Source organism: Mesocricetus auratus, unplaced genomic scaffold (assembly GCF_017639785.1).
Source record: "Mesocricetus auratus isolate SY011 unplaced genomic scaffold, BCM_Maur_2.0 Super-Scaffold_100029, whole genome shotgun sequence".
NCBI classification, from domain to species: domain Eukaryota; kingdom Metazoa; phylum Chordata; class Mammalia; order Rodentia; family Cricetidae; genus Mesocricetus; species Mesocricetus auratus.
In genome coordinates this window covers 13,952,491-13,967,153 of record NW_024429210.1, presented here as the reverse complement: position 1 = coordinate 13,967,153, position 14,663 = coordinate 13,952,491, and the positions used below count along the sequence as shown (strand labels likewise).

The window sequence follows — 14,663 nt, the reverse complement described above, 5'->3', positions numbered from 1 at the left end:
ATTCCCTACAAGAATATTTTAAGTGAGTTTTGTTTTAAATCATATCCATTAATTTACCCAGACTTGCAATTAAATGCAAGTACACTTTTTACAACCAGTACGGAATGTATTAATTATAACTACAAATGGTCAAATGAGAGCACAGTCCCTCCTAAAAATATTAATAAAATACATAATAAATAATATTAGTGAAACAAAAATAGATTAATAAGCCTTGGCCTGGGCTTTTATTATTTCGCGAAAGGGGAAGTGCAGCCAACGAAACTTGTTCCACACACTTTGGCAGAACTCTGACCAGTCACCACCATTAAACTCTAGAGAGTGTGTTTTGGCCACTCTCTGGTTTCAGGGGCGGGGAAGGATGCAGAGGCCACTATGAGGAGCTGGTGGCCCTTCTATCCAAAACAGGGTTACACATTCAGCCAAGAAGAGCCAGCCCAAGCTGGTTCACCTTCTAAGGCAGGCCCAGCTACCTGTGCAGGCCACCCCATGCCATCCTCCCACGGACAAATGAAACCCAGAATCCAAGCCAATGGTCTTAGTCAACGAGTCTCGGGTTTGGCATCAGCACCTGCTGCAGGCACTAGCATCGGAAGCCACTACTGTCTCTGCCACCATCCCAGCAACCTGCCCCCGCCACCCGATGCCTCAGTCCAGCACACCCTGCCCTGCCCCTCCCCCATCCAACACACCCAGGGAACAATTGAATCTAATTAAAATGAGGAAGAAATTTGCATTTTCCTTTCACTGTACCCCTAGTAATCACACAAGTTCTGCAAATTTTGAGAATTTTGTTCCCCTGCTAATTATTTCCCTAGTTTTGCATTTCAAGGCACAAAGACAGCCTATCTCCATGGTGGTCTATTAATAGTTCAAAGTTTTGCACTCAGAAGGTAGGCTGCCCCCCCCACACCCCTGCTTTAAAATTATTCTGTCATTTCCAGTTTTGTAAAAAGAATGCTTTGGTGGGGTTTGTTTTGGGTTTTGTTTGGTTGGGTCTCTTTTTTTTTGTATCGTCTTCTTTTGGTGAAGATGGTATTACTAATATTTCTTCAAAACAACAGCTTCCACATCACTCTGCATATTAGAATTAGATCTTACAATAGTTACTGTCTGCCTGGCTTACTGGTTTATAGAACTCTGGCATGTAACAGAAGAAAGGAAGGAAGAAGGGAAGAGGGAGGGAGAGGGAGGGAGGGAGGGAGGGAGGGAGGGAGAGAGAGGGAGAGGGAGGGAGAGAGAGAGAGAGAGAGAGAGAGAGAGAGAGAGAGAGACTTCGTTCCTTGGCACAAGTGTGTTTGCTGACCAAATCTCAGATCATGTGTTGTTCATTATCATGACTTTACTGGAAATCAGTTTGCCACAGTGAGATGGATTTGCTTTGTACACTTTCTACCCCTCTTCTCCCTTTTAGGACCTTGAAAAAAAGTACAGTCTTTTTTAAGGTACATTTAAAGCAAGAACTGGCTTCGATTAAAACAATGTTTCAACATCTGTAAATTCTCTCAAAATACATTTTGGAGCAGCTTATGCAAACCCACACATGATTTTTAAGGAGTTAATGAGACTGTCCTACCAACAAAATTTAATGGTGATTTAAGAAATTCTAATATTTTTCACTTACTTCCTGCAGAATCGTTTGTGTACTTGACATTTATGCAGTTTCTCCATTACATAACAATCTACGCTGGGTACACTAGATCATGCCAATCTAGTAGAAGGAAATTTGCACTCCATATAAGCAGAAGTTTCCAGTCGGTTTTGACTTACCATTATGTTTCAATGTAAAGTGTTATTGTAGCCGGTGGAAAACACAGCTACTCCGCTCACGTTTTAACTCTAATACTGTCATCTTTCTTACAGCTTCTTGCACTGTCAGTATTTACATTCCTGGAAGTTAAATAAACCGACATGGCAAAACTCCTGGATAGACGGAATAGTAAGGCTGTGGTCACTAAACTGTTTACTCTTTACCTTGTTAGGATCCCTATCTTGTAAAGTTTAGGAAGGGGGGGGATGAAGGGGACTGGAGAGAAGGAAGGGGAAAAAAGAGAGAGGGAGAGAGAGATTCACACACTGGCTCCCACATGTCACAAAGACCTTCCTACCCCCAGCCAACAATACCAAAGCAGGGCGTCAAAGTTACTCTTATCCATTTTGTTTTGTTTTTGTTTTGTTTTCCAAAATACTAGGTCACCTGAACACCCCCCCTCCTGTCCCCTCTCACCCCAACATAAAAATATGAAGTATTTTTGGCCATTTTCAAATAGCAAATTATCCATTAGATTTCATCATATCTTAGTAAAGCAATTACATCAAGAAAATGATAGTGCGTGTGGAATCAATTATGCATGCAGTTGGCCGGAGACCAAAGGCTGTGAAGCCGGAGAGGGCAGAACCGTTCGGCACACACAAATAAAAAGCCCCTGCATCTCACAGATGGACCCCATCAGTCCATCTTACTGCCTAAAAAGTTCATGCACTTAATAATTTATTTGTGTTCTGGATACTGTTTCCCAACTGAATATTAACAACTTTGAACTGAAGCATGCTTTTAGCATGGTACGGATGGGAGTCATAGTAGGGCAAGACTAGAGCCCTCAGAGGTTAAAATTATAGTTGTGTTTCCTATACACTGTTCATTTTCCATCACAATTTATTTTCTTTCATTAAACATTCCTTTTAATCAGTATATCAGTGTCTGTGTTCTGATTCTGCTTGTTAACCAGTGGTATACTCATAAACCAAAGATGAGCATCAATAATACAGCACAGGCCATTCCACAGCAAAACCAACACCAAAATCACAGGTTCTCAAAACTGTTAACACCTTGTTGTCACAAGCAGGCTGTCAGTCATACATCTGGAGTGGGCACAGGGGCGTCTAGAGGCCCCTTTACTTTAGCAGCTAGAAGAGGATACAATGGAGCTCAGAACACTTACTGGACCTCCAAGACGAAAGAGCATCCTAGCCCAGTTCCCAGACACAACTGAGGTGCTGTTGTTTATTTAAAAGCAACAAAAACACCATTCCAAAGGTTGGTAGCTTTCTCCCTTCCAAAAGGGGAACCTGATGTCACAGGACCGAAGCAGGCAGGCCTCCCTGCCATCAAACCACTAACAATGGAGCTGCCCAACTGCGTCTGGGGAGAGCGGAGACAGTCAATCCATACTTCTGTGAGTCTCTGGACGTGCCTCAACCACACTTAAATTTTACAGTCTTCCTCCCAAATGAGAACAATTTCCAGCTAACACGTCCACAAACTGTACTTAACGTTAAAAGAAAACGGATAAAACATATGTAATTACTCAAGGTTAGACTTCTAATTCCTCAATCCACTAAAGGAAACTTGGCAAGAAGATGCACCATTTTGCTCCCTTCTACTGGGGCATCGGAGGAGGAGAGCCACTGAGGCAGCTAATACACAAAACATGATCAAAAGTGATTAACAACAGCTTCATATGCAAATTGCATTAATGAAGGAGTGCAAAGTCATCATGTAAATTAAATATGTCAAATCTCTTGGTGAACTTTCAATCTTGAGAAGAAAAAACACTGCTTTAATTTTTTTACATCATCAATTTTGCAAGATTGAAAATCTAAGAATCTTGGTGTTACAAACAATTTTCACCTTTTTTTTCTCCTTCAGCAGGCTGACAGGCCAGCCTGATGTGCACCGAATGTACATGTTAATAGGCCAATCAAAAATGCAAAACAATTCGCAATTACTGGAAGGACCTAATGGTCATTAGAATTTACAACTAGGTAATGAACTGAAGTCTGCCCACACCATGCATATTCATAAAGCAATTTAGCCTTTGAAGATTAAAGAAGTGCTTAAAATTCAAATGAGCTTTAGCAAATTATCAGTAAGATTCATCCAAAAAGCAAAGGGTTTTTCTTCCTATGATTTCCTCATTTTTTTAATGCAAAATTGTTATATCTTCCAGACTGAGCTTAAACTAAACAGAGAGCCTCCAGTCAAGCCAAGGGGGCTAAGAGACAGACAGAGGCTGCAAACATCGTTATGGACTTTGTTCATAAAACTAAGCCCTTAAGAGCCAAACGTATCTCTAAACATGGTAATTTATCAAAAACAGCCCAGAGTTGCTCATAGGCAACACTACACAGTCCTCCAACAGCACAGATTACCACGCGTCCCGTCCCCCCACCTCCCCACCCCCGCCCTCCCAGAAAGCCTTTTCCCCCCTCAAGTTGCCTCTTCTGTGTAAACATCCACTGTGGTAGAAAAACAGCTTTTTCATCGGCTTGGAGTGGCGTGCCTTTTAGAAGTTTCTGCTTCCACAGGGAAGAGAGCAAGAAGGGAAAGACACGGAAAGGGGGCAGAGAACGCCGTCTGGTTTACTTCTGGGAGCGAACATCCTGTCCTTTGGTATTTGTAGTCCCGACTGCCCCCATACTGCACAGGCAGCACTTAATTCAAGAGGGAAGGGTCATGCAGACATCAGCTGACATTCAGAAAGTTGTGTGTGTGCACCCACCAGCGGCAGTGGCAGCCCACCCCAGTCAGTGGAAAGCATCGTGGGAATTTGGATTTCCATGCTTCCCAATTACCCATCTGGAAGAGAGTCTCTCCCCGCATGCTGACACCTCACTAACCTTCCGACATCTGAAAAGGACTGGTGGCAGAATTCCCAGCGCATCCCGCTTCCCACACCCCAAACAGCCAGCGGAGGTGTAACTATGTTCGCGTCCCACCCCGGCTGGTGGGAAGCCACTCTGAGAAGAGCAGCTTTCAAAGGGCCACATGTCGTGCTGAAAGCCCCACTACCAAGCCCCAGAGGAGACTGCTGTGGGGACTTGCTTAAACTACCGAAAAGCACTAAGCGATAACGCCCCTCTGCCACTCTCCCCCACCCAACCCCCTCACCACCATCTGACTTTTCAAATGGTCAGTCTTACCAGGAATGCGGGTGCGTTCTGAAGTAAAAAGCAGAGGGGGGTGAGAGACCTCAGGCTCTCCTCCTGTCCCCTGACTCTCACACCGGCAGGCCCAGCTCTCAAGTGAGCCACATTTTAATGTCTATCAGAAAGGCTAGGACGCTGGCTGGATGGAACCTTCATCTGCAACCATCTGTATGAGCCACAGGTCCACAGGCCTGACCAATTCTGTTTGACACTAATGCTACTCTACACGAGTAGAGTTCATTGAGTGCTGATATGGGATGTGACAGGGTAAATCAGAATTAGATTAAAAACAAAAGTTTAGAGACTGATGCTACATTGCAGAGCAAATGGGACTTGAAGGCCAAATTTCCTCCAACTGCCTGGGAGTCATTTTCCCCATTAGAACATTTGCCTACCATCCCCCTGCTGGCCAGTCACACAGGAGAATGAAACACATGCAAGACTTGGGATAGTCCTCTTCAAATACAATACCTGTATACTTAATATATAGCAATTAACTTGTGGTCAGGAGTCTGCAGGCAGCAGGCTGCCCCACGCAGATAGCAAGGGAGGCGCGCCCAGGGCTGGGACAAGCACAAAAGAGAGGGCCAGCCACAATGCCTGCTGTCGGCAGCTGAATTATTTTTATACAGGAATTTTTATCTCTATTGTACAAACAAGTACGTGTCTGTGCTGACTTGTTAAGTAATCCACTTGTATGTAGAATAAGGTTTTTTTTCCCTGCTTGCTACCAGTCACACAGCTTCAAGATCAGAAGAAATACATGGTCTTTGAAGCTGCTCAAATGTTTTAGTTAAAAGGACAGCAGTTGTTTTCAAAGATCCAAGAGTATCTTTATCAGAATTAAATTTTTCCTTATTGATTTTTCCCCTTAACATAACAAAAACATAACATGAGAAGGTTATGATTTATTATTAAAAATTTTCAGCCTTGAAATCATTCTTCAATAGTCAGTGCTCACTTTTAAATGTAAAAGAATATTTTTTTAAATCTTAAGGTGGGATGAAGAAGGAGAAACTCCTGAGATTTAAATTTTAACATTGGTTAATGCATTGTTTTAACTGTAAACTCACAGGATTTTTTGGCTGGGGCAGGGGTTAAAATAGGCAGTTAAAAAAATGGTTTTTTGTGGCTGGCCCCTTAAACGTAAGCAGGTCATGAAATCATGATATACCTGGAGTCTGAATGGGGGATGCTATATCCTTTTGTCCAACGAGATGTCCTGTCTTTGGAACATAAAGGCCAGATTCAGCAAGTCAAGCATTGTGCTCCCACTAGGTAAGAACCTCATTTCCCTAAAAATTAACAGACATGATCTTTTTTCTTCAGCATTCTTCAGTATGTCATTATATATCAAGCAAATGGATAGCTAATGAACGTTTTACATTCAGTGCCTGTGCCTAGAAGGCATCCCTGTGTTTTAGAAAGTTCAAGAAGAAAATGAAGGGGGGGGCAGCACCTGTGTTTGTGCTTGTTTTCAAAGTGCCTCTTCGGTTTCGAGGAGAGTCAGTTATTGATTTTAATGGAAGTTTTTAATTGGTGAATTTACCCCTATCTAAAAGCAAGATCAAATTGTAGGTGTAATTGTTCTTCCCCAATGTTAACGACAGAAAGGATACAAACAAAAACTCATTGTGAGTGGCCAGAGGTCCCCAGGTAGTCCCTTCTTCAGCATACCTGCTCCAGGGCCTCACTGGGAGTTGCCTGGTGGAGACCGGTTTGGTTCTGAACAGCACACTGCCTATCCTATCCAGAAAAGAGTGTGCAAGGCGTCTTTCTCCCCTCTTTTCACAAGTTTCCACCAGGCCATCTCACCTCTCGGCGAGTAGGACTTGTTGTTTAACACTCTAAGAACTTGGAATTTATCTGTCTGGGTAGATCATAAGTGGAGGAAGGAGGGAGCCGGGGAAGCCACGGAGGGCCCCGCCTACCTCTGCTGCACACACGAGCTGCACACAGCACACTGCCTTCGAGGAGTCACCTGCCTGAGTAACCCTCCCAGCAGGGTTGCATCAGACCTGCTGGGTCTCTGGGGCACTGGGAGGTGAGACACCTCAGGTCCCTGTCGACAAACTTCTAATTCGCCAGTTCTGGCGGCTTATTTTTCCAAGTGTTTTGTTTCAGGAAACGTGTGTATTTTTCTTTGTATGTTTGGTGGATTTACCACAACTGGTTCTGACAGCTGTTGATTCTGTTAAATGAGCACATTATGAAAATTCTCTATAAAACCTCAAGCAATAGCAGACTCAAATATAATAGAAAAATATTTTAATGGAGTTCCAATCAAGAGAAGGTTTTTAAAAAGTGTAAATAAAGGTATAGAAATCCTTAAATCAGCACTGTGTGTGTGTGAGTGAATGTGTGTGAGTGTGTGAAAGTGTGAGTGTGTGTGTATTGTGATAGTATGTGAGTGTATAGTGTGAGTGTATTGTGTGAGTGTGTGAGTGTGTGGTGTGTCTGAGAGTGTGTGTGTGCATAGTGTGTGTGTGAGTGGGTGTGTGAGTGTGTGGGTGTTATGGGGAAAGGGTGTTGCAAATCACCAAATATTTACACTGTAATCCCTTTCTTCGAATCACATACTTTTAACAGAAAAGGCTGGAACTGTGGCTATTTAAAATTTTTAAATATTCAAACGCCAGTAATTAACCATATGAAACAAATTATGTCGCATTTCTCCATACCAGCACATGAAAAAAAAAAGCCTAACTGGTGGTGGATTAGGGGTGGTGGAGTTGGGAGACATCTCTGAGAGGAGAGGATAATGTTTTCATTTTGCTCCAGATCAAAGGAGAACAAGATGGGAACTGTGGCGTGGCGAGCATTCCTCCATTGCTGTCTTTCACACTGGGCTATCTAAGTCTATACAATCCCAGACTGGTGCATATGAAGCTGGCTGTGTACAGTGGTGGAGGGAGCATTAATATTCTCACTCCACATCTGACAGGGCATTTACATGCGCCCATCTGAGCGGCACCTGAGAGCCCCTCCAAGGTGCAGTAACTGTGTGCCTATTGTAAAGGCAAATGAAGCTCACCTATTCCCTGCTGGGATCAGAAGTGACCTCGCCACCCCCCATGCCTCAAATCCTTCCCTTGCCAACCTAACTCAATGCCATCGCAGAATGACGAATGAGCTCAGAAACAGACCCCAAGTTACTAACCCTGCTAAGAACAGCAAAATCCTTTGCTGAATGTTTTAAAAATGCATAGGGAGTGCAGCTGGCCAGTAAAAAGCAGGGACGCAGATTCCAGGGAGCCCAATGTGGAGTATGGTACATTCTAAAACTGATTAGAAATATAGTCTGATGTTTACTCGCTTCAAATTGAGTTTGGCATCAAGCACACTGACTTTAATAAGACTGGCATTTTAGTATTATTGTTATTATTTTAAATTTGCCTTTGGTATCAGAGAACCCATGTGGAGAGCTAAGGAATTCTTATTCGTCAGGTTACATTTCCTGGAAATTAAGTTTGTGACAGAAAATTACTCCAGTAGCAATAATATAGTTCGTGCTCAAATTAATTAGGTCATTGTTATAAAAACTACATGGCAAATTACAAAGGTAAATTTACAGATATTGGCCAGTGCTCCATACCCTGGCCGTGAAAGGGAAAAACAGTTTAATAGTGCTGATTTACCTGGGCCACAAGAGGAATAGAAGAGGTACAATGGTCAATTTTCTATTTGGATTACAAATAAAAACACTGGTCATTCTCCATTAAATTATATAGTCTGCACATATTTTATGAACTTTACTAATGTCTTCCAAATTGGCACATAAAATAAAAGCTTATTTGATTTGAAATATTAAGAATGGACCCTACATTTAAAACTACATTTTATCTCCGAAGTAACAATATTGCTGACATAGCCATGACCCAAATGAAATCTGAACTAGCAGAAGGTCCTAAAGATCTTTGGTGATTAAATCTCACGTTAAATTGTGGCAACGTGCCAGAGTGGGTCCAGCTTGGTGCTAGGTGTTTTTACTGAATGCAGTCAGAGCTACTATATGTAAAGATAGGCAGGGGCTTGAAGTCCGTCAAATGATTGCTTTGTGTAATAAAGGATGCAAACAGACCAATCAAAACGTAGGGCACACTAACACTCGGTGACATCTTCTGTGGGCCTTCCTTCTCCCCTCGATATTGTATTTTCCCCATAAGAAAGCTAAACTTTGTTAGTGACAGTCATGCAAAACCACATTTGCCTCTTTTCCTTTATTAAATGCCACCAGTAAGACATCATGAAAACCTAAAATCTGTATCCCATGTTTGTTATGTACCCCAATTTAGCTCTCCCATATTGATCAAACACAGAAGCTACGCTGTGAAATTAATGACTTTCCTGAACTCTAAACTGTGCCATTAATATGCATCTAACTGGCCTCCTCTCTGAGATGAAGGTACCTGTCCTGACCCAACTGACATTTCTACACCCAGCAATATTTTCCAGCCCGTGGACAGCCCCACAATTAAATGCCACATTCGCCGGAAGAAAGGTGTGCAAAACATAGTTCCAATCCTCTAAACAGGAAGAGTGCACAGCCTGCCCCCAACAAGGACAGGTTGATTTGAGAAATTACAGCACTTGGGGGTTTTTGTTTGTTTGTTTTAGTTTTCACAGAATAAACACAGAGAACGGGAAGGAAACTTTGTCCCCCTCTGTTCCTATTCGTGCAGTGAATACATATTTGAGTTTCCAATAAAAGGCCATTTTTACATTAACTGTCTGTAACAGCAGGAGACAGAAGAACGAACACAATCTCCACATCACACACAGGATGCTCTCCATATCACGTGAACCTATTCTCCAAACTATTATTTCTGAAAGACGCCCAGGAAGATGCACGGTGCCTTTTTTCTGTACCACCCAGAGGGTGACATCACAGGGACTTTGAGATCTTTGGGGTCTTCTACATTTTAGATTTTGTTTTTCTTTTTTGGCTCTCCAAAGTAAATTTAGCAGCCATGCAGGCCACCGTGTTTAATTAAGCTTTCAAGAGTCCTCTGACAATGCCAACCATTGTAGGACACTTCTGTAGCTCAATCACGCAATCACTGTGACAGTTCTATTTACAATGTGTCTTAGAGTTCCTCTGACATTGTACTTTGACAAAACATCCAAGCTGCCAGTCCACAACCTTTCCCTGTCTTATTTACAAATACAGTTTGTATACAGTATCCCAGCTCCACCAACATCAGTTCGTGGGTAGTGGCCTCTAAAACACGTCCTCCCTATGAAAATGCTCGGTATTTGTTACAAAACAACACTCTCTGCTCTAAGACTCTGAAGTAAATAAAACATTTGCCAGTACATTTGTTTTTTGAAGGGTGGTGCTTTCTGGTTTTTGCTGCCACACTGAAATTGACTTCAGAGATCAGAATTTTGTTTTATTCAAAAATCATACAAATAAAGAGAAATGAAAAATAAGCAGTCATAAGATACTGTCACTTATAGTCTCATTTACAATTAATATACAAACACTTCCTCTAATTCAGTCTAGGCTAGGAAAGAATGAAAATAGGTACAAAGAGAATGGGGAAGTTAGTTTTGTAAATTCTGAAAAGCGTGAGTGTGGAACTTGGTTTACCTGCAAGTAAAATGTTAACACAGCTGCTTTGAATATTTCCCACCCATCAGAGGTGTCTTGCATATGTCATCAGCCAGGTCAGTTCTGTCTAGGCGGATAGCGCCACGCACCCCAGTGAGAATGCCTGTATTCTGGATGTTAGGGGAAAAACAAGGTCCAACAGGAGCAGCAGGCTGCCCTGCATCTTAGCAGACTCTCTTTTCCTATTCCGTCTAAAAGCTAACTTTATGATAGGCTAATCTTATTTCAAAGATTCCCATGTGCAATGAGCCAAAACTTCAAGACTGATGCTGTGAGATAATGTTTGGAGCCCTTTCTGTGAAAGAAAAACAGTTTTATACTCACTAATCTTCAATGAATATTTTACTCATAAAATAAAAGACTCAAAAAAATATATAAAACGCTCCATGGGTAAAAGGCTGCTCCTGTCTATCTGTTGATGGGTTTTTGATATGCATATTGATGAACTGGACCACACAATATAAGCTGCTAATAGCCAGTTAAATGAATACTATTCCAATAGTCTCTGTGGAGCATAATCATATAAAGCGCTGAATATCTAAACAAAATTGGAAAGGCAGCTTGCTCACTGTCTATGGATATAGGTAACACATGTGCATGGTATATGAGAACACACAGCTATCTAGTCATCAGGTAAAAACATCCTGACAAAAAAAAAAGAACCCAGTCAGCTTTGGGAGGCCTGAGCATAGCCCACATGCATGCTTTTTTACTGTGTCTCTTAAGAATTCTACCTCACCATCCTGTTTCAAAGTCCCCAAATTCTAGGCTTTACTTAGGAAGATTTCATTCCTCCTTCCTGCCTGTAAAATGGCACAGAGCACAAGGTGAACCCCAACCTAACTTATGTCCCTTTTCATAAAGTCTTTCCTTAAATGACTGTCTTTCATGTAGCTGCCAAGCGCATTCCTGTAGACATTCGTCAGTATATTTCTTCCCCAACAGAGACCACTGCATCTCTCTTTATGACACATAGTTCAAAGGTCTACTGAGTGGTTACTGTTGGGAACCGTGGTGGACTTGGTCTAGAGAAACAGACGGGAGGACACAGTCATCTTTCCAGAGCTTCGCTTCAGGGGCACCCGAGGTCCAGAGTATCCTAATTTATGTGCAATGGTGGAGCGTTAATTTCACTATAGGAAACACTTAATTCATTAGTGTGGATCACAAGAAGCCATGACTCTCGTTACTGACATCTTACTTTGAGATGTGACCATGCTATTTATGTTCAGCCAATACCAGGGTAAGAACAGGTGATTAAGCACAATAAAAAGAATCAAGATGTTGCAATTATTCCTGCATGAAAGGTTTACCTCACCTGGATTGCCTGTGTGTACTCAATGAGTATCTGAGACGCCTTAGATAGCCTTCCATTGTGGAGAAACAATGTACCATTTGCCCTAGAAAATAGATTGCAAATTTGCACCTTTTTCCCTCTCTGTTCCTTTTTGCTTCTTTAGACTCTCCTATCACACTGCTTTTGAAATATCACAGGATCACTATGACAAGCAGCAAGCTAAGGACTATGTCTTTCCCTGCACACCCATGTGAGCCACAAGAGCCAAAGTGAGAAGCCCTAACTATTCATAAGACTCCCCTCAGCCTGCCTCAGCCTTCAGATATGTCTTCTGAGTCTAGAGGCCCTGGTTTTCAAACCGGCTAACCTGAAACTGAAAACCTGCTTGGGCCTTCAGGAGTAAGTGTGGCTTTAATTCCCTCCTGACAGACACTGTGTTTTGTCTTTTAAGCGAGCAGCTCGATATGTAAATATGATGTTACATCACAGAAGCCTTACTCCATATTTGGTGATTTAGCAAGGCTTTGGATCTCCAAAGACGACAAATCCCCTTCCGCCTGCTCTGGCTTCATTAATCATGCCTTACACTTCTGTTCATTTTCCTTTCAGTCACAAGACGGCACATGGAAATGGTCATTGCCATATCCTACGGGGGGGGGGATAAACATCTTAACCTGTATGTCTCAGAAGCTAAATGTGGAAGCTTCCATAAGAACCCACTATATAAGCAGCTTTCCTGGGCAGCAGAATCCTTATTTCACTAAAGAGAAAGAAAAAAAAGAAAACGCCTCACTTGATCTTAATCACATGCCAGATTGGGGGGAGTATGGTAAGGGTGAGGGTTATGCCATTTACCCCCCCACACACACACCACGGATGGTTCAACCATTTCAGACACATGCTCCAATAAGCCCTGTGACTATCTACATTGCCTTTCCAAAAATGAGCAAACCAGCTTTGGTGGGGTGGGGGCAGTGCAGAGAAGGGACTGTCTCCCAGATGTGGCAGGCCTGTCACCACAGAATCTGCTTTTGCTTTGTCTGACGTGCTAAAGCAAACAGTGTTCTTAGAGCCACTGCCTAGTGCTGCTGCTCACCACTAGAGCAGGGAATTAAAGTCCCTCTGTTAGCTCTTAATTCCATTTCTCTGGAGCTGCTGAGAAACTCGCACACCTAGCTACCTTCTTGGTAAAATTAACCGGAAGAGAGAACTATTGAATATGTGCATGCATTTTTTTTCTCCAAGGAAATTTTTACATTAGGCTTGAGAAGAAACAGTGGAGTCGGTACTGGGCATTTGTAAGGGTGACATGTGGTTGTGTAAACCACAAACAAAATCAAGATACATCTGTCAAGACCACATCAGAGACAAGAGAGAGCACTGAGAAGCATTTATCACTGAGCTGAGGAGGCAGGCTGCAGGGAGCAGCATTTCCTGTCAAACCAACCTTTTGAAATTTCCAACATGCCCTTAAACTTTTCGAGTAAGCATGTCTGTGCGCTTCAGCAACTGCCCTCTCTACTCTGGCCTGGCCAGTCGAAAATGGCATCTTAAAGTCAAGGTCACTGTGTCATCCCACCACGGGCTGTGTTTAATTACAGCCCCATACAGGCTGACAGCCAGTATGGATCCAAGGCTAGCCCTGGAACTCAGTTAACTCCTTCCAGCCCTTCAGACAAGTCATTGGCTGGACTCCAACTGCCTGTATTGTTACCGCGCCTCATATAAACAACCCCAGGACCAGAAGTGGACCCTGGAGAGTAAGCTGGGTGTAGTAAGGTCCAACACTTTAAAATCAGAAGGCAAGCAAAGGGAAGAAAGATCTGGCACGTCAGAGTCAGGCAGAGGATGTCAAGTGTGTGTAACTTTCCCACCTACATCTGACTCAGTAAAGTGGTGGGGAAAATGTATTGTCAGGGTTCTGGATGGAGGCAAGAGGAATGATGATTTTAACATCACAAGGTTGTCATGGACAGTCACATGGAGAAATATAGACAGCACTCCACTATGCCTTCCTGCCTTCCTACAACACCTCTGCAAACGAAAGGGAGGCATGCAAACAGCTTTTCTCCTTGCTTCTCATTTACCTGCTATGTGTTCCTGTTTGGGGCAAATTCCTCTAGATGACGTTGATAAACAATCGTCATCCTCTGGCGTGACCTGGATGCCAACCTCCACAGGATTGGATGCCTTTTTCATCTCGATTGGTGAAGGGGAAGGTGGCTTATCCACAGCTTTCTCTAAGCAGAGGCCGCCATTGCATTGTCTCCGTTTGTGCTCAATGAAAATAAGAATGTCCCCCAATGGGAAGTTCATTTGGCACTGCCCACAGGTGAGGAGGTCATGGTCCCCTTCTGGAGCTCCCAATGGGCCGTGGTCTGGTTCATCATCTGTAAGAATGGCTTCAAGAGGTTCGGCTGTAGTTGAGAAAAACAAAAACACAATTATTAGAGAGCCAGTGTGGAGAGAGAAGGGAGGACATACATTTTCAATCCTAGCCCTCCTCACCACAGCAGTCTCCATATAACACCCCAAAAAAGTGGACACAGGCACCATGCGATGTGGGGGGGTATCAATTAATCAAGTAAATTGACCAGTGAGGGTGACCATTATGGTCTAAAGGAAATCCCTCCGACTTGAATAACTCCAGAGAACACACACACACTATATTTTTTAAAAGAATGTGACTTTAATAGTTACAAAAATATAAAGAAAACTTAATTAATAAATATGGGGAAAGCATGAACTGAAGCCAAACGTGCCTCCCCTCCATACAGTAAGTTGTCTGTAGTGCCCAGGGTTACAGGTGAATAAGCACATGCA

At 42.8% G+C, this 14,663-nt stretch overlaps 1 protein-coding gene across 1 annotated transcript in view; it reads right to left on the bottom strand.

Annotated features, from left to right (window-relative positions):
- Bcl11a (BAF chromatin remodeling complex subunit BCL11A) overlaps window positions 1-14,663 on the bottom strand; it is a 93,033-nt gene that overhangs the window by 71,888 nt on the left and 6,482 nt on the right. Inside the window, 1 exon segment of the mRNA XM_005070364.4 lies at window positions 13,928-14,257. Within this exon segment, the coding sequence (XP_005070421.1) occupies window positions 13,928-14,257 (330 nt within the window).